This window comes from Lepisma saccharinum, chromosome 10, assembly GCF_977018435.1.
Source record: "Lepisma saccharinum chromosome 10, izLepSacc3.1, whole genome shotgun sequence".
NCBI lineage: Eukaryota > Metazoa > Arthropoda > Insecta > Zygentoma > Lepismatidae > Lepisma > Lepisma saccharinum.
In genome coordinates, this window is record NC_139238.1 from 8174583 (window position 1) to 8199789 (window position 25207).

The following is a 25207-nucleotide window of genomic DNA, read 5'->3' on the forward strand; positions in this document are numbered from 1 at the left end:
GAAAATGGACACACTAATGAAGCTAGCCACAGCTCACATAGAATTGTATCTGTTTTATTAACTACAATTTGGTTGCTGTACTGTGATGACATACGCTACTTTCATAAATGTATTTGTTTAACTACAATTTGGTTACTGTACTGTGATGTCATATGCTACTTTCAGAAATGTATGTTTGATTAACTACAATTTGGTTACTGTAATGAAGATACGTAACTTTTTTCACAGTTAATTTTCATCCTTTTTTGAATTGAATGAACTGCGGGAAAAGTGACGCAACGGTTTCATATAAACTTTTCGTTTTCATTTCACAAATAATTACAAAAAAGTACAATTGTCAGTACAATGTGAGATACAGTTCTTAAATGAAGAAAATGTAAAAGTTACTCAGTATTTTTCTCGATCTCAAACGTTTAAGTTCGAGAACTGAAACTGAACTGAAAACTTTCATTCCGGGCCAAACTGGAAGTGAAAGTTCAGACAATCCAATTACAGTTCGGATATATATACTCCGGTTTCGTTCCAATTTTAGTTCGAGAACTGAAAGTGAACCGCAATGTTTCATTCCGGGCCGAACTGAAACTGAAACTAGGTTTCAACTGCAGTCCCTGCCTATACACCGTGCTGAAAGCTTCAAAACAAGAGAAAGTTGCCACTTACAGCGCGACATTTCCAGACAAGTTACGGTTAAAGGATCTTGTACCGTACCTGCTTCAGTCATCCAAATATATATATATTTCTTTACTACAGAAAGGATGTTTAAGAGGTGATGAACTGATGATGATTCGAATTGAGAATGGGCAGTAAAAACGTAGTCGAAAGAAGGTGAAGTTGCAAAAAGAAAAAAGCCGTTAAGACCTATAAAAAAAGCTAAAAAAGGATCAATACGCCAAAAAAACGTCGATAAAGGCAAAAAAGGACAAATAAAACCCACCTTTTTCTGGCCTACAATGACCCAAAATGGACATACATTATGTTGGGCCTCGTCTTCGGACACTAGGAAGAAAAAGGATTTTCCTCAACTTCAGAGCCCTAGTCATAGCTAACACAGCATAAAATCACTTATTTTCTTGACTATAGCATTTCTGCAAGCAAAAGACTACGAGAAACATTCATGTGAGACAATATTCATAAACCACGCAAAAATTCTCAACTTTCTCGCGGGAGTACCTAGGTATTACTTTTCCCTGCAAAATGCTGCTACTACAAACTGTATTTATACTTTTTAGCATAGACATGCGCACGGAGGGGCAAGAGGGGGCAATTGCCCCCTAATTTAAGTCCGCAGATTTTCCAGGGAGGGGGCAAGCAATGTATTTTTCCAGGGGATAAGCGAAGCATATTACCCACATACATGGGCGTCGGGAAGGGGGATCGAACGGGTCGGTGGACCATCCTGAAAATTGACATTGTTCATTTAAAGATACAAGAGAGCCGAAAGTTTGATACTCTTATTGTTAAGAACAGAAATAAAGTCCATGTAGTTAGCATTCGAAGAAAATAATCAATGTAAATATGCATTGGATCGAAAACATTGAGTGAAAAATACATTTCATCCAAAGAACAAATGGCTTCACAGTTTTCAAATTTCTAATAATTACAGTTGCAGGTGAGAAGTCACACAACACACATTATATATAAAAAATCCCCTTAACATTTAAAGCCTTTTCTTGAACGAGACGTGCAAAAGTTTATATCAAAATGCATTTCAGACACTAACTGTATAAAATGTAAAAGAAATAATGGAAAATTGTTGTGCTGGTATTCACTCGTTTGGCGGATCGAGTCTCCTCATTTACATAATAATAATAATAATTATTATTATTATTACTTCGAATAAAATTTATTTTTGTTAGTTTGTAATATTTATTATTGTATAATAACATTTATAACCGTGGTAATAATACGGTATGACTAAAGATGACCGGGCCCCTCTCCGATTTTCTTCATATTTGGAATACTTACTAATTGAGGCCTCCTAATCACGAATCTGAAGTTAAAATTTGTCGGAAACGTCTAGAAATTGCAAAATAATTGCGGATCATTGACGCTAGCCCCATGAACTATTGGCGCTAACCCAAGAACCATTGACTTGTGGTTAGGGTAGGCAAGCAGTTAATATTTGCTGTCGTGGTAGTATCAGGAATATATATATTTCCTTATCAACCAAAAAATGTCGCGAAAATCGACGGTTTCTATTCCGAAAACTAACGCCTTATTTTCGCTTATTTTGCAATTTCTAGATGTTTGCGACAACTTGTAACTTCAGATTCATGATTAGCGGGCCTCAATTAGTAAGTATGCCAAATATGAAGAAAATCGGAGAGGAGTCCGGTCATCTTCAGTCGTTCCAATAATACTTATTATTTATCTAATATTCAACTTCTTTCAGTTGCCCGACCACCCCTGCAAACATTTCTGGCGACGCTCATGCCCACATAATATTGTTGCCCCCTCAAAAGACACCACTTGAGTTTTGAAATTACCACGTTAATTAATGTAAATGACTGGACTGAAATCAAATTACATGTGTGAGATATATTCTTGCCCCCCCCCCCCATTCTGGACTTATATGCCCCTATATTGTTATGCTTTCACCTAGAAATTTAGTGTAGAGGAATCTTATAGCCGTCGTTATTAAACGATATAATACTCTCAAAGAAAATGAGGTATTTTCAAGCCAATGAAAGTTCCAAGCAACTACTGGGGGAGGGGAGCATTATTTTCTACGTAATCCAAGTATTCCCCTTCGTTCTCTAGCAAATTTCTTCTTATTAACACTCTCACATGCTTTATTCGTCAGTTATGCTGCTTCTATGTTGCTGCATTTAACTTAAAATTACAATAACGGGATTTTCGATGAGTCCGGACTCACACTATATACGCCCCTGTTTCGTACGCATCAAATGCAATAAAGCAATGAGATAGAATGAGGTTTTTCTTTCCCGACTGAACTTTCATCAGTGCCTGTGCACGCCTAAGCTTTTTACTACATACCTACCTCTCACGAGCAGCTCCTTTTCAGCTTCAACAGATCGCCATACACACTTTTCGAAACGGGACGCGACTCCATCGAACTTTCAAATTGCGTCAACAGGGCCTCGGAATCTTCCACAAAAGCAGGCACGTCAACGTTCGTCAACGTGCAAACTACCGCGCCAAAGTGCATATCAATAGTTCCAAAATCGGCCACTGTGAGGCGCAGTTGTTGAAACTGCAGGATGACGTAAGACTCCGAGAAAACACAAGCGTACACCACTTTGTTTTGCAAGGTTTGTCGTACTTTAAAAGCGAAGCAAGGATGTTTTAGCTCACCTAAGATACTTTCAAGCACCATCAGAGGCGTCTCGTGAGCGCATGCGTCAATTGTGGGAAAAAGGACAGCTTGCTCTGCGACGACATTCATGAGCATTTCTACATTCTAATTTCTTCATATGGGAGAAGTATTTATTTTACACGAGAGCGCTGAACTAAGCTTATATTACATTTCTTGGATCTGAAGTGACGCATGCGTCAATTGTGGGAAAAATAATTATTACTTTCTTTCACTTCAGATCCAAGAAATGTAATATAAGCTTAGTTCAGCGCTCTCGTGTAAAATAAATACTTCTCCTAGCCTATATGAAGAAATTAGAATGTAGAAATGCTCATGAATGTCGTCGCAGAGCAAGCTGTCCTTTTTCCCACAATTGACGCATGCGCAGCATACGTTCACGAGACGCCTGTGAACACCAATAAGTATATCAACACGACTTTTGTTCATGCTAGAGGGGGACAGGGCACGTAATGAGCAAGGAAATATGATATGATAAAAAAGTGAGAGAACGGGATACAGGAAGAGGTAGAAATTGTACAAGAAGGGAAAAGCAAAAGAGTAGGCGTTGGAGAACCGGGATTTTTTCCACCTGTTCAAGCGGCTCCGGCGCCCACCCAGCATCTATAAAGTGGCTACCTGGAGGAAACTCTGGGGGGTAAAGGCGGCCAGGGGCGTGGTGCTGATCACACCACCCCCAGCTTCGGCAGTGATCAAGAAAGTGTGAGGCCCTAACCCCAAACCCCTTAAAAACCTTCATGGCGTGGTGCAAAGCACAGGGGAGGACTTTACTTTTTTATCTTTTTACGTACAAAAAAGAACCCAACAACTTGCACCTCAAACTCATTACGTACATCACGTTAGTCATAATCTAAATTCGGTTCTTAAAGATGCCGTGGAAGGTAACCGTTACTTTCATTTTTAACAGTTTGGAATATGTATAAATTTTGGTAATAGTATTTCGCGACGGCAAGAGTTAAAATCTTGAATAGGAAATAGGGTGAACCCAAATCTTAAAACGCTTAAGCCAACACGATGGGCAGGAAGATTAGAAGTTGTGGATCCCACTTTAAACCATGGTTGTTAAAGGTCCAGGAATTTTAAATAAATTCAATTCCGGTCCTGGAGAGAAAATCAGCAAGCGTAAATGGGTTCTGGACCGTAAAGAATCTTTTTATCTGTAAAGTATTTCAATTCGGTCCAGGAACCTTTGCTCCGGATGATTTTAAATTCGGTCCAGGAACCTTTTTTCAATGAAACTATACGCAGCTTGGACCGAATTGAAATTGTGCGAGAAAAAAGGTTTCGGTCCTGCACCAACTCAGTCAATCAATCAATCGATAATAAGCTGTGTATGATCTTAAAGAGAAGTTTAGAAAGTTTTTTTCTTATCTAATATTAAAAAGCAGTAATCTAAATGAAAGAAGTGAAGCTATTGGTCTTGAATCTTTCAATTTAATTTTCTATTGGCTGTTCATTGTAAAGTCTTGGAGCAGATAAATATCACTTCTAAGTCATCACAAGCAGAATTTATTCATATTATTGCTGCATCTGATCTCTTAGAAATACTTCGGGGATCATTTCAATCACTTGATGAAATGATGAAAATATGTGGCAAGTGTTGGATTTCAAGTGAATTTTCTGACCAAAGAATCAAAAAGATAAAGAAGCGTTTTGATGAACTTTGACAGGGCCCAAAGACCAACCGGGACAGCTGGTTCAAAGTATCAATATTTTATCCTATTGTAGACAAAATTTACTCACAACTTGATAATAATTTTCAAGACATGGAAGCAATTCTAGACATATAGACAGTGATTTCATTAAAGTTTTTTTGCGTCGCTTTATCTGCCACTTTTGGCTAATCGCGACGATGAATATGGGTGATGATATATGAAATTTATGAAGGGATGCTCACATTCCCAGGCTCTTGTGAGTGTCCCATCACCAATTTCATCACTCATCCACATCATAGCGATTAGCCAAAGGTGGCAGAAAGCGGTGAAAAATAATCTAATTCAATGAACCAATCAAAGTTGCTGTCGATTTTGTCATTTCTTCAACCTGATTACTCTGAGGAAGGATTTGAACAATACCACAACATTTAGAAAACAATATGGCAATCATTTTATTACATATTATAACAGTATACAAGTAATAGTGGAAACAAAACATCCACGAAGCGACTGTTCAGTCGGTAGCACCCTGTTCGACCTACACACTGCTGCAGATCCACCCGTGAAATCTTCCGATTTCAACATTGAAACCGCCACTGCACTCGTCACAGAAGGGAAGTAGCATCCTTCTTTCTTATTGGTCGTTCGACCAAATCGGAAGCAATGATTGGTGGTCTCCTGACCACGATCATTAATGTCTCTCACAGTGATGCTGTGTCCTGGACCATTTCTTCGTGAAGCAGATCCTCGTCCGCATCCACCCCAGATGAGAGGAGGTCAGTCTCTGGTCTTGCCTTCCTCTGTGGCCTCAATGCTGGTACACTTATGTCTTTCTTTGGACTGCTGTTTACTGTAACTGAGCTCGGGTTTGCAGAACTCTCTGTAAGAAATAATGGATAGGGTGTATTACAGTGTGTCTACAATGTCATAAAAAACAAAATTTCCATCACTTTTCCAGACCAGGAACCAAAATTTTCCAGTCTCAAGCCATTAGAACATTTCATAAATATATGTTTGTATATTTTAGCTGTCGTCACATTTAGGTCCGCTTTAAACGAAAACATTTTCCTTAACATTTATGCCCTGAAAATAAACCTACCGTATAAAGTCAAAAATCTTTTGGTATTATTTCAGATGCCATGGCATTTCTCAAGGGTAGAAACAATCATTTCAAACCATTTCCGTAGCACTTTTCGTAGCATAACCAATCAGAAGCGACCTCTAGGTCACGAGTGAATATGTAATGGCGGCCGCGTGAGATGTAAACAATGTATCACTTCACATTTTTAAAAGCCGATAACTATTCAACCGAGAGGAATTACGTTTCCTATAAAACGGTATTAGGTACAAATCAATGGCACTGCTGAAATACATACTTTACAACGTTTACTGTACACGTATGGAAGAATATTTTAGTTGTTTCAAATGTAAACACCGTGCACTCAGCATAGATGGTGTAACTCAACGCGCCTTTCATGCTGTATATATTACACATTGTAATCGCAAAAGCTAACCTAAATGTTACATGAAATGCTTCCGTGTAACGTACTAACTGCTATAAGATTTTTTTATGAAGGATTTACGAAGCATTTATGCTAGCAAATATGTTAAAGGAAATGTTTTCGTCTAATCTAATGCCTCTAAGCCATTCCATGTGAAAGTGGACAAACATGGTTAATTCGTTTTTATTGAAAATATCACACATTATATATGAAATTATAGAGTAAACTATGCAGAATTTGGAATAATTAATACAAACATTAGTTTCATGGCTTTTAAATATATTGCTTCAAACCTATTACTTTTTATAGTAAAAATTGGATTTTATGTCTGGTGTTTCCATTTAATTTTGTTTCATTATGATGCATTCATATAGTATACGAAAACTAAAATGATTCTAATTTCGTTCTAATTCTCTCATGTATTGTTTCTATATCTTAAGCTCTGAAGTATCCTACTTCATTTCTGATACAAACCTTCGTCTGAAGAATCTATTTATATGATAATTTTAATAGCCTTTACATTGTTCAATAATCCTACATGTGCATGATGTCACATCCGTCACAACATTTGTCACAGGCAAGACATGTTTATAAAGGAAGTATGTAGTAATATTTTTAGAAACTAAAAGTATCTAAATGTCGAGTAAAGTTTGATTTGTGAAAATATAATGAAATTATTTCAGTAAATCGACATATTTCACAGAGGTTTCTGAACAACTGAGGAAGGTCCTAATGTCAAGTCTAGAAAGTGCCACACCCGTCACAATTACAAAAAAATATATTTAGTTCAAAATTGAGATGGATGAGGAATATTCTGAAATTAAATAACTTTGATCAACGAAAATGAAATTACGTGAATTGATAGAGTTACATATTAAAGGTGCTGAGAAAATAATTTAAAAAGTAATGTAAATTTGTCTGAATGTCACACCAATCACAATATTTTCAGAATATTCACTTCACATGTAAAAATGATAATGTAAGGTTAACCATAAAATAAGGTAAAAACTCATAATGACACAATAGCAGCTACATAATTATAATAAAAATTAGTTATAAAATCTGTATTACTTCTAATATCTAACAAACACAACCCAAATTTGCAAGTGGTAATGCCAACAGCTACTTACTGTAGTAGATCTCTACTTGAAAGTAGTTCAAAACATGACATTTTTGTAGAGCAAATAATATATAAATTCTAATCTAATTACAGGTAATGCTCAACATATCAAATTGAAATATTCTGTGTTCACAACAAATTTAAAATTTCTCGTTTGTCCTTTGTTTTCTCTGTTCTAAAACTCACTTTTAATGCACTGTAGAAAATAATGATTTTTCCAGACACAGAGTCAATTTCCCTGACTTTTCCAGGATTTCCAGCTTTTCCAGACTAGTAGGCACCTTGCATTAGCATTCTCTGAAGTCCACAACATATGTACAGAAAACTAAATGCTTTGATTTATTTATTTATTTGCTTTATTTTACTTCTATTTTCTGCCACATTCGGCTCATCATGAAGATGAGAATGAATGGTTATAAGATGAAATTGATACAGTGGATTATTTACAAGTGGATTATAAAGCAAGCCGAACATATGGTGTATGTATAAAACAGCAAAACAATGCAAATTTAGTATTATAGGTGATTTTTCCAGAGAGGGAAAACTAAACATATTTTCTTCCCGTAGCAGCGTTGCTCCCTCAAAAAACACTAACTCAGTTTGAAGTTATCCTATTCCTGCAACACACGCAACTGATAATTAACATAAGTTACTGTGAATGAAATGAAATCATGCGTGTGAAATATATAGTTTTGGTTGATATGCATTTTCTGTGGGGAGAGGGGGACCCTTTGTGATGACACCCAAACGTCAACCTACATTCCACATAATATATCCTGGACTGCATTTTGCACAGTATCGAGGCTCTGGTGTATGAATCCTCTATGAGACCAAGATTGCGTCTTTTCCTGTGTGTTGATTGGTTTTTATATTGTGGTCACTTCAGCACATAGGCTATTTTGCCCGCCATACCGTATAACACCCATATAATATTGCAGATTTTATTAGAACAGAAATATAATTCTCTCGATTCTTGGCTATCAGAATCACAGACAGGAAACAGAGACTAGGAATTCAAGGATTGCTGAGTAAAGAAGTTATATAAGTCTCAGTCTTCATGGGTCACTCGGATGGGTGGATTTCCCCCCACTAACAGTCTTGGCTTCAAAAATCCCCCCACCAAAAATTTCCGGGGGTGTGTGTTTGTTATAAAAACAAAAGGCGAGCAATTATCTTCTACTTCAAATATCCTTTACTAAGGATAGTATCGAAAAACACACAAAGTAATGTGTTTGTAAGGGTTGCATACTTTCTCTCTCTCTCATTCAAGAGACCATTTACAGATCTTACACCAATAACAAATGTTATATTGATATAATATATTCATAATAAAGGTAAAATAACAATGCAATATAAAAATAACTATGATATCTTATTGATTTATACTAATAGAAAGCAAAAACTAAGCAAAAACTAAACAAAAAATTAAAAGATAATAAAAATATTTAAACTATTTTGTCATTTATTGACATCCTTAACCAGTCAGCATAGGAATTAGTTTGATACTTTTAAATATCTGATATATATAAAAGTATATATATATACTTAATACTAATTATAATTATAATAATAATAATAATGTATTTTAAATCTTAAGTTACTTGTATATTTATTATTATAAATATGTATTATATGTATAAATATTTATATATTTGTGCATGTGAGTGTGTGTGTAGATTAAGATCTCCCTTCCCCCCCACCAATCTTCAATGATTTCGCACCCTGTACCAGAGGGACAGAGCTGGGTTAGTGACCTCTGATAATGGTCACTCTTCACGTCGACACGCTGTTGGGAAAAGTCTATTCTTCGAGCCAACATCTACTTCAGCACCTAGTTGAAACAGGTAATTTTCCAATCACCATGCTGAAACAATCTTAGGGATACAATAAGGCGGTTAAGACCCTTACCTAACACAAAATTGAGGACAAGCCCCTAAGAAGAATATAAAATGTATGTTAAAAACTTCCACTCAATCATTCACAACTAAACAAGAACTAGAACTATCTGTGAGGACTAAAATAATCTTAACTAGGCTAAAAGAGGCTGAGGCTGAAAAGGGTGGCCTGCCAGAAGCTGCTACCGGGGTTTGCTACGTGGAAGTGAGGTTGACTGTTACACTGTGCGAATTAACCTTTTTGCTTTGGGAGGGTGCCCACTCAGTGGCGCATTTGTGAATTCATTTTGGGGAGGCAGATTTTTTTTAGGAATGTATGCAGATTTGTATATGCCAATCAATGTCTGGCGGTTCTAAGAACCTTAGGATATTACTTCTAACCTGGGCCATTAAATTTTATGATAACATTTAAACGTAACTTACAAACACTTAGTACATATATTTACAATCTAGGAAAACCAAAACCCATACACAAAAACAGCTATCGAAGTATTATCAAGGAAAACATGACCACATTTCTATTCCCAACCTGCCTACCTATCAGAACTTTGCCATGAAAACTTTAGTGGAAAACAGCCTGCTGTAGGCTCGGTGAGTTGTTCAGTTGCAAAATGATGATTTTTAATTCACAAGGCTAGACACACTTCAACAAGCAAATTTTTTAAAAGTGGACACGAATAGTTTTTCAATTATGTTTGTTGCATAGTCAAATAGGCTTCCAATTCGATATTCTGTGAGGGGTATTTATTTATTTATTAAACACTACAGGCAAATGCCCATTTACAGTGCTGTGAGGTTAAGTTCACATACATGTTGTCAAAACAAAAGTAATAAAGAATTGGAAAAACATGGCAGGGAAAAATTGCTGTATTTTGCCAGGGATATTTTTATGTATGTAAGGGGATCCCCGGCGTCCCCCCCCCCCGTTAATTAACACACTGGACTTTTGGGTGCCTTACCAGAAGGTCACACCCCTTACGTATTGTTGCCTATCCATTTTTCCAGTTTCATCTTATCGCCGGTCATTCTCATCGCGATGAACCAAAAATGGTAAGAATGCGAAGTAAATCAATTGGAAAAGTTCAATAGGGGCTGGGTTCAGTGAGCCAATGCTTGACTAGTTCATTGTTAAAGTCTTTACCAGCGGGCTGCAAATGTGCAGATGTCACATATATCCAGCGCAAAGCTAGGGAAAACCAACTCACCTCTGTCCAAAAGAGCTTTCTTCACCTCCTGGAAAGGCAGGTCAAAGAGGAGGGTCAACAGTATTGATGTAACGGAAATCGCTCCCAGTTCCCACGCATTTATCTGAAAAGAACAGCAACAAAGATTTTTTTAAAAAAAAGTAAATAGATTTTGGCACAAAAATCACATTATCACACTATTAACTTAATTGTGATGATTTTATACTGAAACTGTGCCTATAGTAGAAACAACAATAAAACCAAAACAGCACAAAATGACACATAAAAAAGTACATACCAGATGGCCACATTTAAGAAGCCCTACTCAGAGCCCTCTGGAGAATGTTCAAGGCAACGGATTGCGCTGAAATTTGGTACAGAGGCTATGGAAACTATGGGAAGCGAGGGCTGACGAAAAACAAATAGTTAAAATTTTCACCACCAGGTGGAAATGTGGCGCATAGAATTACATTTCCACTGCTCAGAGTCTTCTGGAGCCCGTTGTAAACAACAGATTGGGCTGGAACTTGGTACAGAGGCTATGGAAACCATGGAGAAGCGAGAGCTGACGAAAAACAAATAGTTAAAATTTTCACCACCAGGTGGAAATGTGGCGCTTAGAATTAAATTTCCCCTACTCAAAGCCCTCTGTAGCTCATTCGAAGCAAAGGATTGCGGCGAAACGTGGTATAGAGGCTATGAAGAACATGGGGAAGCGAATGCCGACAAAAAATTGAAATTTTCAGCACCAGGTGCAAATGTGGCACTTAGAATTAAATTCCCCCTACTCAGAGCCATATGTAGCTCGTTCCAAGTAACGGATTGCGGTGAAACGTGGTATAGTGGCTATGAAGAACATGGGGAAACGAATGCACACGTAAAAAATAGTATAAATTTTCACCACCAGGTGCAAATGTGGCGCAGAAGTAACAATAACCAGTAATTTGAGTTTATGTCGGTACAGCAGTCAACGTGAATGGCCCAACCTAAAAAGAATAACGAAACAGTTTTCTATGCTCCGTCCCAGTAGTCTGTGGACCGACGTCGCGCATACATGTAGAGAAGGGGAGAAATTGAGTGGAGGGAGTGAAGCAGTGCGCACTGCTGCAAACGGCTGGTAGCTGCAGTCGCGTTTTCCCCTCCGTGCAGTTACTTCTCTCAAGCGTTCATTGGCCGAGCTCTCTCGAGTCACTACTTACGCAGAACACTTGTTTTGGCTCACGTGCTCCACAGACTTCTGTAACAGTGTGTAGTGAATTACTTGGAATGAAAACATAAGAACCACTATTTGTAAAGAAAATGTAACACTTGATATGGAAGTGATGTAAATGGAGGTGTTATAATTATTTGGCTCCTTTCATTCGTTACTTCTCAGTGTTGAATCATTTGCGCACCTTCAGTCACTCAATCTCATGGTTGCGTTGTATAAAGTTAAGCTATCACTTACCAGTGCTGGCAACGTTGAGAAGTGTTTTGGAGACCTTGTTGTTCCGACGTTGAAGAAGAAGATGGGAAATTGCGTCAGGTAAACAGCGTAGGCTACTCTCGTGAAAACTATGAACCCTTTCCAAGTCAGAACTAAGTTTAGGTAACCTGCAAGGCAAAAAATCGCATTTTGTATTCTAACAAGTTAATTTCCAGACATTAACGCCACAATAATGAAACTGTTAATTCGATATTGGTGAAAATGTATTATAAGAAATCGCAGTCCAAAAGTATTCTTCTTCTAGTTGTATTACTCTCGTCACGAAATTAGACCAGTGAAGGTCGGAGCTTCCCCTTGCTTCCACCACCCCCCTGGTTCTCCAGGGTTGCCACACTTCGCGCGTTGTACGTATGCGGTTGATTTCGTCCGTTGAAATTGTCACTTATTGGTAACACTGTAAGTGGGCGGCGTGACCTTGACTGGACTATTTTCATGGCTTTAGCTTTAACAATTAATAGATATTTTACCTCCATGTCCTGTATGGCAGACAACGATGCCGAAGCACAGCATTGCGCACCAGGCCATCGGGGACAGAGCTGAGTACAATGCTGCTTCAGAGGCGTCGTATTTGTACCCTTGCACTCCCATGTGGCAAGGCCCAAATATGGCGGCTAGCCCGCTGCCAACAGCAAGCGTGTATCCAAGTATAAGTTGAGGCTGAAATGCATAGAAGAGATCTTTCAGTTAGCTTGTCTACAGCAGGGAACAGAAAATGAGGCGGATAGCACAATTTGCGTTGTTGCCATATCGGCACTAATGGATTTAATTGGCGATTTGTCTAGTAGTAGTATTTCTAACAGTTCGTTTTATTTTTGAAAGGAAGGTTACTAGGCAACGCTGCGTGCTAAATGTTGCCAGTGGCACAGTGGCGTACGCAATTTTTTTTTCGGGGGTGCTGGAATTGTGAAAATTGATATCACATAGGTGCGTTCTAAGTATACGCTATAAAATATTATGCAATTACCTTTTTTTAACTTCGCCTTAAAAGTTGTTCAAAGACAAAAATTATAATCATAAGATTTACTACTTTCGTTTTCCAGAGTTCTTGACCGGTTTCATTTGAAACATTTTTTTTTAATGTTTGGAGGGTCTGTAGCCACGTCAGCTCCCCCCTGCGTACTCTAGTGCCCAGACGGCTATTGTAGACGCTGGTGTAACATACCAAAGCACATTACATTATGTACTTATTCAGGGTCCTAGTTTAGGAACGTAAATAAACAAGGTAACTCAATTTTTTTGAAAAAATTACTCTACTAGACGAAATAACAATATATGAAATTTTGTTTTAAAGATTAATATGTGAAGGTCCGTAACATGTGCAAACAAACAAACAAGAGCAATATATGCCGTCACTCTATTTTTAAGATTATGTCCTCAAAAGGCCTTACAAGCTCTACACTAATATGAATTCCTGCATTACTCGTCTAGTTGTTAACTCTGGCATTGCTTCGATATAATGAAGAATAGCATCTTTCAGTTCGTCAGTTGTCAGCAGTTTGCGTTTAAAGACTTTCTTGTAACACCCTGTCACGGCACATGCTGTTCCTTTTCTTTGTTTGTACACATTGTAAATCTCCAGATATTGTTCCTTAAAACAAAATGGAACATATATAAAATATAGAATGGGATTTGATTGCTTTTTTTATTTACGTTTCAATACTATGAGATCATTTTGTTGGACCCTGTATTACTTTGAAGAACATATTTTATTTATTTATTTATTTATTTATTTACATAAAGTTTCAGATACAGTACTGAAAGTCCATTTTATACTGAAACTTTAGCAACAAGAATAAAATAAAAATAACATAACAACAACAAACAGAATTTGCTGGTTAATTTTTATTTAATTTTAATTTATCTGGTTATTACACTTGCTCCAATATCCCAAAGCCCTAAAAAAGGACATTAACATTCCAAGTTGAATAACTTAAGGTAGGTCAATAAAACGTGACGTTATCAAAAACGCTCCAAAGCTACAATTTTACAAATGATCCTGGAGGAAGGGAGCAACATTTGAAATAGTAAAAATCAAATAACTTAATATTGCAATTGACTGGTGACACACAAATAATACTGCAATTAGGTGAACGTCTGTTGTGTCCTGTTACATGGTAAAGTTAAACGATTCCTACCTTTGTGAAAGCAAGATCTTTTGGCATTCTCCTAAGAAGATATCCAAGAACTATTCCAAACAGGTACGTCGTTGCACGATGAGTTGGAAGAATGTATGAAAAATTTGCTGTGTTGAAAAGTTGCGAAACTCTGGAATGAAGACATCGGAAAAAGTATGATAGTTGTCACAAAGAGAATTATATCATCTGCGTATAGATTTCATAAAAACACAGAATATCACATTAGTATATTTTCATAATAAGATATGCATTTTGTAAGCCAACTGTTCTGTCATTCACAACTAGTTAAAACACGAAACGCTATGTTGTTGATCGTATCTAATTGCTTCACAACCAATTTAAGAGTTTGTTATATTAACGGGAGAAATTACTTCTGAAAATGGAAAGAAATATGATATGCAACTGCTATTAAGAGAATAACGGGTTAAACTGGTAGATTGTGTACAGTGGGATACACAAGGATTGTTCCGCAAATTGTCCATGATTGTTTTCATTAAGTTTTCACTTGTGGTGGCTAAAAGGTTGTCAGCAACATATTTAACGTTTGTACCAATTCTTGAAGCGCTTCATTGTGTGAAACAAAGTGAGTAAATATGATGGTGAACAATTTGTTTGGTAATACTTATGCATCCTACTGTACCAAACAAGATAACAGGAGCTACTGTGACAAAATGTAATTGTACCATGTGACCAAATATAACTACACTTTATATTAAACCGACGTTCTCTTGTCAATTAATGAAACTCATTCTCTTTGTGTTCTTATCATTTTGTTGCTCAAGATTAACCAGTAATATTTTTGACTTACCCTCGTATATGTTTTGTCTGAACTGTGCTAAACGGTCCAAATACCAATGCGTATGGTTTATATGGATTATAGAAATTAAAATTCAAAACTTGTAGGGCCTCCCCGATGTGGTAACGTTGTTGCCTTGTAATCAAGGAGTCCCGGGTTCGATGTGGAGGCACATGGTATAGTGGTTCGGACCCCACTTTAAACTGTAGGTCCAGTCCCGATTAGCTTTACTGTGCATAAAGCAAACTTAAACAACAATTCAATCAATCAAAAGTTGTAGCTTGATCAAGAAGAGAAAACTGGCGCTGTTTTCGAATTTTCAACAGTAACCAAGGGGAGGAAGTTTGGGTGATGCAATCAGCTGCTTACATGCAACCCTGCCATTGCGTTTCCAAAATATGTTAAAATATCACTTCTGTATAATCAAGCAGGGGAAAACGGTACACAGCGAAAGTAGAAACGTACTATTTAATCTTGTTGAGTTTTTGACAAGGAGGAAAGCGGGGAAGCTATATAGATATAGCTATGGGAACACGGGGGCACAAGAGAAGGGGAAACCAAAAAAGAAAATAAATGAATGCAAGTTTCGCTCGTTTCTTCCCATCTTTGTCAAACTTTAGTTCCCATTTTGGACCGTAACTGTTGAAAGACTGAACAAAAGCAGCTTATGCTTTGCAAGCAACTAAGCAATACATTTATTTATATTTAGAATAAATACAACACTTTCGGTCAACACGAAATGTTGGAACCATAGGCGTAGCTAGAACTTTATATTTGGGTGTGCACAAAAAAAATGAGGTCTTATACCTTTTTAATAGCATATTTTGCAACACAATCACTTGGCTCCTTAACTGCACTGATGTTTGTAAAGGAATATAAATTCACTAAATGACAGTGTTGAAAATTTCTGAATATATGTAGTGGAAAAAAATCAAATTGCATAGAAATTACACACACACACAAAATGTTCATAAATGTTACAAACAAATACATCAAAATACACGTCATCTATAACAAGAGACGTCTGTCAAAAGGTACAATGTTCTTAAACTCGTCAATAACTTCATTTACATCAATAGACTAAGCCTTTTCCTGTTTCACAAATAGCAAGAGCAGGGCTTCCAATCTATCCTGAGTTGCTCTTCATTTAGTTTTAACTTGGGTAAGCTTGGAGAAAGCGCTCTCTGACACGTGCAGCTTGAGACAGGTATAGAAGAAAAGCGCTGCAGTACAGAGTAGAATGCAGTAAATATCTTCTTTCTCCAATGACATCAAAAACCGAAAATCTATAGACACTCGTTTCATTAGCGATAATGCACACGTTTGTACCAGGTAATGACATTTTCAACTTCTTACAAACTGCCGCTTATTTTCTCTCTTATTGAAATATCTATATTTAATTCTCTTTGATAAAGCAGCCCATTAGGATGTGCCTAGGCACACCCGGTAGATACGCCTATGGTTGGAACTCCCAACGGGGTATACTAGAGAGTTGCCAAAGATCAAAGAACCCATAAATTCTAATTGGTTCTATTGAGTTCCATAACAGGACCGGAACGTTCTTTCTCGCACAATTTAAATTCGATCTAAGTTGCGTGTTGTTTCATTTCAATACGGAACTTGGACCGAATTTAAATTGATCCGGGACCGAATTGAAATACAGCGTGTCCGGCTTATAGCTATAATTAAAGGAACATGCACTACAGTTTACGAATGCCTGCCACAGTCAAAACCTCCGTATGCACGGTACTGCCATCTGTTGCCGTTTACGAAAAACAAAACACGAGACTGTGTATCGCGCATGCGCGTGGGCACAGTAAACAAACATGGCGGAATGGACTCCACAACAGAAGGTGTTCTGTGCGTTATCGTTCGTCGAATTGAAGCTCGTCACCCTAGTGCAACGTGCATTTTGTCGTGAGTACAACCTGGGAGCCAGTGTCTCTCATTTTGTGATGTGTAATGGCAAGGTATTGTGAATCAGGATACACCTTCATTCCCAATAAATTCTTATAGCTCTAAGCCGGACACCCTGTATATACTTTACAGATAAAGAGGTTATATACGGTCCAGAACCCGTTTACATTTGCTGATTTTTCTCTTCCGGACCGGAATTGAATTTATTTACAATTCCTGGATCTTTGACAACACAACTTTTAATATATTACACTGCTCAAAATAATTAGGGGATCAGGCAAAAATAAGTAGGGGATCAGACCAGATATGTTGTCAGCGCCTGTATGAGCTACAATCAGGTGTTAAAGCCCCATAAACGAAGGTTTCAGTGCCTTAAACATGACGTAACCTTTGCACTGGTGATATCAAAGGGTAGAGGGGAGGAGTGTGTGCGTGCTGGTGTTGTATGCTAGTCGTCTCTGGTTAGCGATACAGTTCAGTTGGGGAAGGCAAAGGTTCAGGTGAGAAAGGCAATGCCACACCAACGTGATTTACCAGAAGCTATGGCTTGGAGAGCCATAGGAAGGATTGAAGCTGGGCAGTCAGAATCCCAGGTAGCACATGTCATTGGAGTGTCGCAAAGTGTGATTTCCAGACTATGGAATCGTTTTGAAACAGCAGGAAATGTTAGCAGAAGACATGGCCAAGGCCGTCCACGAGCAACAACATCGAGGGAGGACCGTTATCTCTTAATCACAGCCCGTCGGAACAGAGGGGCAGAATGCAACGCTACTGCAATGTGCCTGGCAAACAGCAACGGGATGCAGAGTGTCATCGCAAACTGTCCGGAATCGTCTTCATGAGGGTGGCCTCTATGCACGTAGGCCCATGGTGTGTGTTCCATTAACGTTACAACACCGTAGAGTCCATAGAAACTAGGCGGAGGAACATCGTGGTTGGGGACATGCCGAATGGAGGTCCGTTCTGTTCTCTGATGAGTCGTGATTCAGTGTGGAACTTGACAATCGACGTGCTCTTATCTGGAGGGAACGCGGAACACGAAACAACCCAGCTTTTGTGCATTAACGCTCCCGATATGGTGGCGGTGTACTGATGGTGTGGGCAGGAATCAGTATTGGTGTACATTCGGACCTGCACATCATACGCGATGGCACCTTGACAACTCGAAGGTATAGAGACGAGATCCTCCGACCTTATGTCGTGCCTTATGCTGGTGCCATTGGTGATCCTTTCCGTTTCATGGATGATAATGCTCGTCCACACCGAGCTGGGTTTGTGGACGACATGCTGGACCAGGAGGGTATCGAGCATCTGCCCTGGCCAGCTTGCTCTCCAGACTTAAATCCAGTCGAGCACATCTGGGATGCACTAGGCCGACAAGTTGCAGCTCGATCAACACCTTCCACAACTTGGGCAGAGCTGGAAATTGCCCTTCTGGCAGAGTGGCGACGTATCCCCCAACAGCTCATTGATTCCATGCCACGCAGGTGTGCAGCAATATTGGCCGTTAGGGGAGACCATACACCGTACTAGAGGAGAGTTGCTGTAGTGTTTGTGTCTGATTTTGTGCTTTTTTGTGTGCTGTCCTACTGATGCTCTAATTGTCATATCAAGTCACATGTCATTAATGTCATTAACATCAGGTATGATGGCAGCATATCTTGCTGTAACTAATCTCAGAATGAAATAAAGGCTCTGGTATTAGTATGCCTACATGAGTTTTGATATCTGGTCTGATCCCCTACTTATTTCTGCCTGATCCCCTAATTATTTTGAGCAGTGTACATAGAACGTGCATGTACTTACTTGACTCCATAGTAAACGACGACCGACAGGTCCTTGTTGTAGGTGACGACGTAGCGAAGAATGGTGGACAGGAGGCTAGCAGTGGCTGCAACAGCGAATCCAATCTTAGGCCACCTCCAGAGGGCGTACACGAAGAGGGGGGAAGCAATAAACAGCTGCATGTCCATTCCTAGTTGATGGGTGTGAGTTAGGCACTGCAAGAAGGGATCGAAATTTGATTAAAAAATTATATTACTCCATATATACCATATACACTCCTCCACAAAACTTAAGGAACACCAAGGGACTATGGGAGCAGTAGGGTATTAGAGAATATTGTAAATCTTGAGAGTAATATTGCAATAAAATATGTCTTCTGCACGTCATCGTCCCAAGTTTATTTATGCTTTGTCATTGTACACTGGCGTACGCAGAGAAGGATTGATGAGGCTTCTACCCCATTCGAAATTGAGAAAAACAACATTTTGCGTTCATATGTTCGCAATTTCCGTGGAGCGTTTGGTCCTGAGTTCCTGTTTATGGATGACAATGCTCGCCCGCACCGCACACATATTGTGTCGGAATTCCTGGAAGCAGAAGACTGAGTGGCCTGAATACTCACCGGACCTCAATCCCATCGAGCATGCTTTGGATGATCTTGATCAGGGCTTATGAACACCAATAAGGCACAGACGCAACATGCAACGAAAATGACCAGCAACATTGCAAAATGATACACAGGGTGAACCCTGTTTTGTGTTTGTTTCCTTGGTGTTCCTTAAGATTCGTGGAGCAGTGTACAATGGTATTTGGAGGGTTTCGTACAGTTCAGACAAACAATATCGTTTCAAAACTTCTATAATTTACAATTTAAGTATTCCTGATTTAATAATAGCTTTTTAAATTGATTTTTGAACCTTGTCATATTTTCTGTGTTTATATAATTTGGTAAGTTATTCGAGTTCCCTACGATTATGAATGGGTCCTTTACACATATTTTGTAACTTTAAGGTAAGTGTTTTAGGTCAGAGGATGTAATCCTTGTACATTTTGAAGGGTGCAAAATTGCTATACGATGCACCCAAAAATTTTTAACTCATCCATTCATTCCATTTAAAAAATACAACAGAAATGTAGTGACTTACCATATTTTCGAATCCAAAGTAGTTGTGGATGTAGAAAAGATTCTTCCACATGTTCTCCTGGCAGATGTCAGAGTAATGCTTCACGACCAAGTTCCACTGAGGACCGGAACCGAGGAAGTTCACCAGGTAAGTTGAGAACAGGATGACTGCCAGCAAATTTGGTGTCAGTCTGAAACGAGGAAATTTACGATGTAGCTATATTTACAAAATACTTATCATCATTTGTAAGCTGACATCTTCCTTTTGCAATTTTCCTAACTTATAAACCTGCATTGATTCTGAGGTTTAGCTCGATATATATTCAGTATATTGTTATATGTTCCATGCACTGTGCGAATTAAGCTTTTTGCTTTGGGCGGGGGTAGATTTTTTGGGGGGTATGCAAATTTGTATATGTTACCAGCCAGTAAAATAAACTAAGGGGGTGATATAATCCATATTTTTATGTGACGTCACTACTAGAAAATATGTCACTTTATTGTGATTGAAAGAGTAAATTTTGTGTTATTTTATGTAAATTGCACCTTGTTTGTAATGTATATCTCTTGCTTAATAATTATTGTATTTTATGTTCTATTTTGAGCGATTCAATGTATCTTTATATTTGAGAAAATGCATTGCGTGAATTGAGAATCTAAACTTGTGTAGATGTCAGTTTTGTCGCTAGTATCTTTTTGTAAATAGCAAGAGATTCATCTGTATTTGATCTGTGATCTTGAAATGATATAAAAGCGAGGATTTTGCATAAGAATTTAACACATTCGCCGCAGATCGTCGATAGATTTTAAAACCAAGAGAATTGCTCAGTGTTGTGCATACATCTTGGGATGGTAGTTCGGGGCGGAAGCTATAGGCCTATGCGACCATAGGTACGCCGATAGTTATGCATTGAGGTTATGTGATATAGCTGAGTCGGGACACCGTTAAAGCGAAATCCTCACATTCAAAAGAAGCATATTTCCATTGCAATAAACAATGAATCCTTTCATTTCATCTACAGCAGTAATGTGGTTTTATTCATCTGTGCTGTGAGATATTGTTACCTAACACTACCCCTGTACCTGAGAGGAGTCTGTGTACTTGAACGAGTCTCATTGTTCACCGCTGATCATCCGTTATTATTATTAAATAAAAATAAAACCACTGACTACCTCGTTAATAATAATAATAATAACATAATGATATTGTAGAACGTATCAGGGGGTAAAAAAAATCCCTCGCAGGGATAAAGATAAGTTCTTTGACGGGGATAAAATTCTTTGTGGGGGAAATCCTCGGCGTTAATTCGCGGTCGCACACTTGTTCCATGAATGAATTAATAAATTAGGTTCTTTTACGTCGCTTTTCGGCCACTTTTAGCTAATCGTCATGATGAGAATTACTGATGATAGGATGAAATTGATGAATGGACATACTCACAAAGAACACCTATGCCCAGGGTCCCAGGAACTTCACGATTGTTTAGTGATAACGTCGTCGGCTTGGATCCTACTTTAAACTGTAGGTACAGTCCCGATTAGCCTATCTGTGCATAAAGTGGACTTAAACTAACAATTCAATTCAAACCTATTCCCAGACCTAGATTCGAATCCCGGACAACTGGCGTCGTAGAGAGTTATGCTAACCACTCCGATACGGAGGTCGGTCGAAACTCCGGAATGATTTAATCTACTCGGAATTAAATTCCCTACTCATGTGTAAAGACTGAGTTATTTCTTCATGCTGCCCAGTTGCGCCGATTGTGTTCCAAAATTAGGAGGACAAAGTGCCAAAACTAGGGGGGCGGGCGAACTAGGGGACTTTCCCTTGGCAGATAAGGTTTAGCATAGCGCGAGAGCAAATGTGGCAAAAAATTGGGGAGCAACTGCCCCCTCGCCCCCCCCCCCTAATCGCAGCCACTGATGCTGCCAATACACCAAATTTTATTTCTGTAGCTCCAGCAGTCTCCGAGATATTGAAGGATGGATCTAAAGCTATTTCACAGCTCCATATACTTTCTACAGCAATTCAGTAACAATAATAAAGCGTAAGATTTACCTGATGAACCTCGACAGAACCTTCTTCGGGACGTTAATAGTGCTCTTCCTGTCCAGTTCCTTTGTGAAGTTGTACGCTGTCAAAAGCCCGCTCAGCATTATAAAAGACTCTGTGAAGAGTATTGCTGTCCTTAGTATTGACGTCCAGTACCCGCTTGACACCTGAAACAGAAAAGGTGATCACAGTATTTAAAAAAAAGTGTTAGCGAAAATAAATTATCTACCAGATAAGTTTGTTACAAATTCTCATTATACGCAGATCGGATATTTTAGACTGGGCCTACAGTAGAATGGAAACCACTGAAAAGTTTTTCCAAAGGAAATAAAAAATTGAATTGTAGAGAGACAGCCACTGGAAAAATCGAGACGAGAACGAGAATCCTCGAGACTTGATCGAGACTTGCTGTCGGAAATATGGCACCGTTTGCAACTTTCATAATTTAGAAGGTCAGGTGTTCGAAATAATTTTGCCCAAATGAAAAATTTATGAACACCGAACAGTTTTGAGATTTTGGCGTCTAGTGAGGGGCTGAAATTGTTAAATTGTTATTAGTTCATATCTGCATTCTAGGGGGGCGGCATACACAATAAGATATTTCGCATATATAGAACTTTCTACTCTCAAAAACTGGTAATCGGGGGGGGGTGCATTTTCTATTCTGTTTTCCCCCCAGTTTACTGCTTTTTTTCGAAAATGTTGATATTCTCAAAATTTAGGAGTAGGCTGTAGCCCCATCAGCCTCCCTCTTCGTACGGCAGCGAACTGGGGTGAATTTTAATGCAGACCTCGTTGCTTCATAATTTATTAAAGGCACGTGCATTGTGATTGTAATATTGTTTGGTGAATATGATTGATCTGATTGGAAGAAGAATGATAAAAGGTTTAATTATACTAATAATTCCAGTTATTTCCACACCTTGAGCAGTGGCACAACCATGGGGGGGGGTAGGGGGTGCATTTCCCCCTCAACATTGGACGGAAAGCAATTCTATGGGGGGAGCAAACATTGACGGACAAGGGCACCTGCAGGGGACACAAGAGGGGCAATTGCTCCCCTCGATTCCAAATTTTATGCAAATAAAAATACATCTCGTAAAATTTTCTTGATCGCTTCGCTCTCAACGCCTGCTTTTCTTGGTCTTATTAAGTACAGAGCCGTAGCTGGGGGCGGAGGAGTGGGTGGGGTGGGCCCTGGGTGCCGAACGATCTAAATGAAACAAGTTGTAAAAGATAGAATGTCTTGGCGCCCCGTGAAATTATTTGCGCCCTATTAAAATAATATTGTTTTCAGTTTGCAAAAAATTCAGTCTAATAATTGTTTTGCTCTCTTCGCTCGCAACATTTGGTTCTTTCGGTAATGCATTCTAAATTACCAGAGAGAAAAATAAGTCTTATCATAATTGGTTTTGTCTTAAATGCATGTTTTGAGAGGCAATATTAATATATTTTTTCTGTTGTTTTATTATGAGGTGGATGAAATGATTGTCTTGCATGTTATATGTAAGAAAATTATTATATTTGTTATGAATTTACGTATCATGCATTTTCTGTCTTTCAAAATACAGTTAGGATGCTTTTTCTCATTATTAATGTTAAATTGAACGGTTTGAAAAATATAGATATTATTATTAATAATAATAATGTTAAATAATGATAATTATTATTATTATTGGTACGTTTACTCTGATACTTGGCCCCCCTCCAGACAAAAATTCGTAGTTGCGCCTCTGACCTTGAGAAGGGAGAGTAACCTAGTTTAGTCCTCTTGCCTATTGCGATAGAGGCAAGGGCATCTTCCAATTGCTGCGAACGTAAGTACGTCACAAACTGCTATTATAATATTTCATTTTGTTGTGCTTAGGATAGATCGATCCCCTGATCGGGCTTTGCGTCATGGTATGGAATATTCCAACACAGTAGGACATGAACTTATAAGAGAGATCTGCCTCAAAAAGTGTCAGAGGTAAAGGGACAACGAAAACAATGTGACGTGATCATCTGTGACGTAATCATCTATGACGTGCTTTAATTTACAAGAAAGTAAAAGCAAAGCGTGTATGAGACCATGGGGATTTCCAGTACGCCATAGGTCATTGCGTATAATTATAGAACCATATTAGTGGCCAATGACCTTCCATTCGATCTTTTTACCACTTCCGCAGCAGAGAAAGATAGTGCCAGCAAAGCGAGATATTCCATGTGCTGCCATCTATACGCGATTAATGAAAGCAGTACTCATCTTACTTTACATAATTTTTCTAACACTTCTTGCCTTATCGTGACTATCAGGATGAATGATCACTAGATGCAGGGGCGGACTATAAGTACACACATTGTCCAGTCTCATATTTCGTCAGCATTCATCTGACAAATATACACTCACAGACAGTGGCGGCGATTGTGTTCCAAAACCGGGGGTCAAGGTAACAATACTAGGAGGGCAAGGACAGTTTATTTCCCTTTGGTGCATAAGGTTTAGCATAGTGCGGGGGCAGAAGTGTCGAAAAGTGTGGGGGGGGGGGGGCAACTGCCCCCACGCAGCCCCGTAATCGCCGTCGCCACTGTTCGTTCACACATGGCAGATTGTGGAACCGGAACAAGAACAAATCTGGTCAACGTGGTGTTTTCTACGTTGGTTAAGAGCGCGTGAATGAATTATTATACATTTCCTCAGCAACCTTGCTGAACACGGAATAAAAATGTCCCTCCCACAAACTATAAATGTAATGCAAGAAGCAGAAACAGTCAGAATGACGTGCTAACTATGAGAAATCCTTGAGCATGCGTGAATTAATGTTTAGCTGATAAAGAGAACGCAGAAAGGGGCATTTAGTGCGCCACTGCTTAGTCTACTGGCCTTATCTGCAAGCGCTAACGTAGCAGAACGGAACAAGGAACAGAATAACAAACCAGAATTATGCAAAGCAGTAGTAGACCTTCTGGAACAAAGGTACATTTTATGCCTGCTATGATTTTTTATCACGCCCTCTCCACTTTCGACTATTGTGAAGCTGACTGTGTCGTTAAGAAATAGTTAACATTCTCTTAAGTGTTTCTAGAACGAGGATTAAGCGTTTTACTTTAGGAGGTGCAAGAAAGTGGCCTATGTATTGTTGTTGTTGTGTTCTTATTACGAGGGTGCATCAAAAAATGGCGGGTCTGATTTTAGCACTATTGGCTCTCTCTATTGAGATTCGTTCAAAAGCTTTCGAAATA

At 38.6% G+C, this 25207-nt stretch overlaps 1 protein-coding gene across 1 annotated transcript in view; it reads right to left on the reverse strand.

Moving 5' to 3' along the window:
• Positions 1 to 5423: 5423 nt before the first annotated feature.
• LOC145993742 (nose resistant to fluoxetine protein 6-like) overlaps positions 5424 to 25207 on the reverse strand; it is a 50102-nt gene continuing 30318 nt past the window's right edge. The window contains exons 7-14 of the mRNA XM_083129493.1: positions 21992 to 22152; positions 19955 to 20123; positions 18831 to 19024; positions 14312 to 14441; positions 12644 to 12833; positions 12138 to 12283; positions 10712 to 10814; positions 5424 to 5869 (exon numbers count right to left, since the gene is read on the reverse strand). Of these exons, the coding sequence (XP_082985619.1) occupies positions 5691 to 5869; positions 10712 to 10814; positions 12138 to 12283; positions 12644 to 12833; positions 14312 to 14441; positions 18831 to 19024; positions 19955 to 20123; positions 21992 to 22152 (1272 nt within the window). The 3' untranslated portion in view covers positions 5424 to 5690. The remainder of the gene's footprint in view (positions 5870 to 10711; positions 10815 to 12137; positions 12284 to 12643; positions 12834 to 14311; positions 14442 to 18830; positions 19025 to 19954; positions 20124 to 21991; positions 22153 to 25207) is intronic.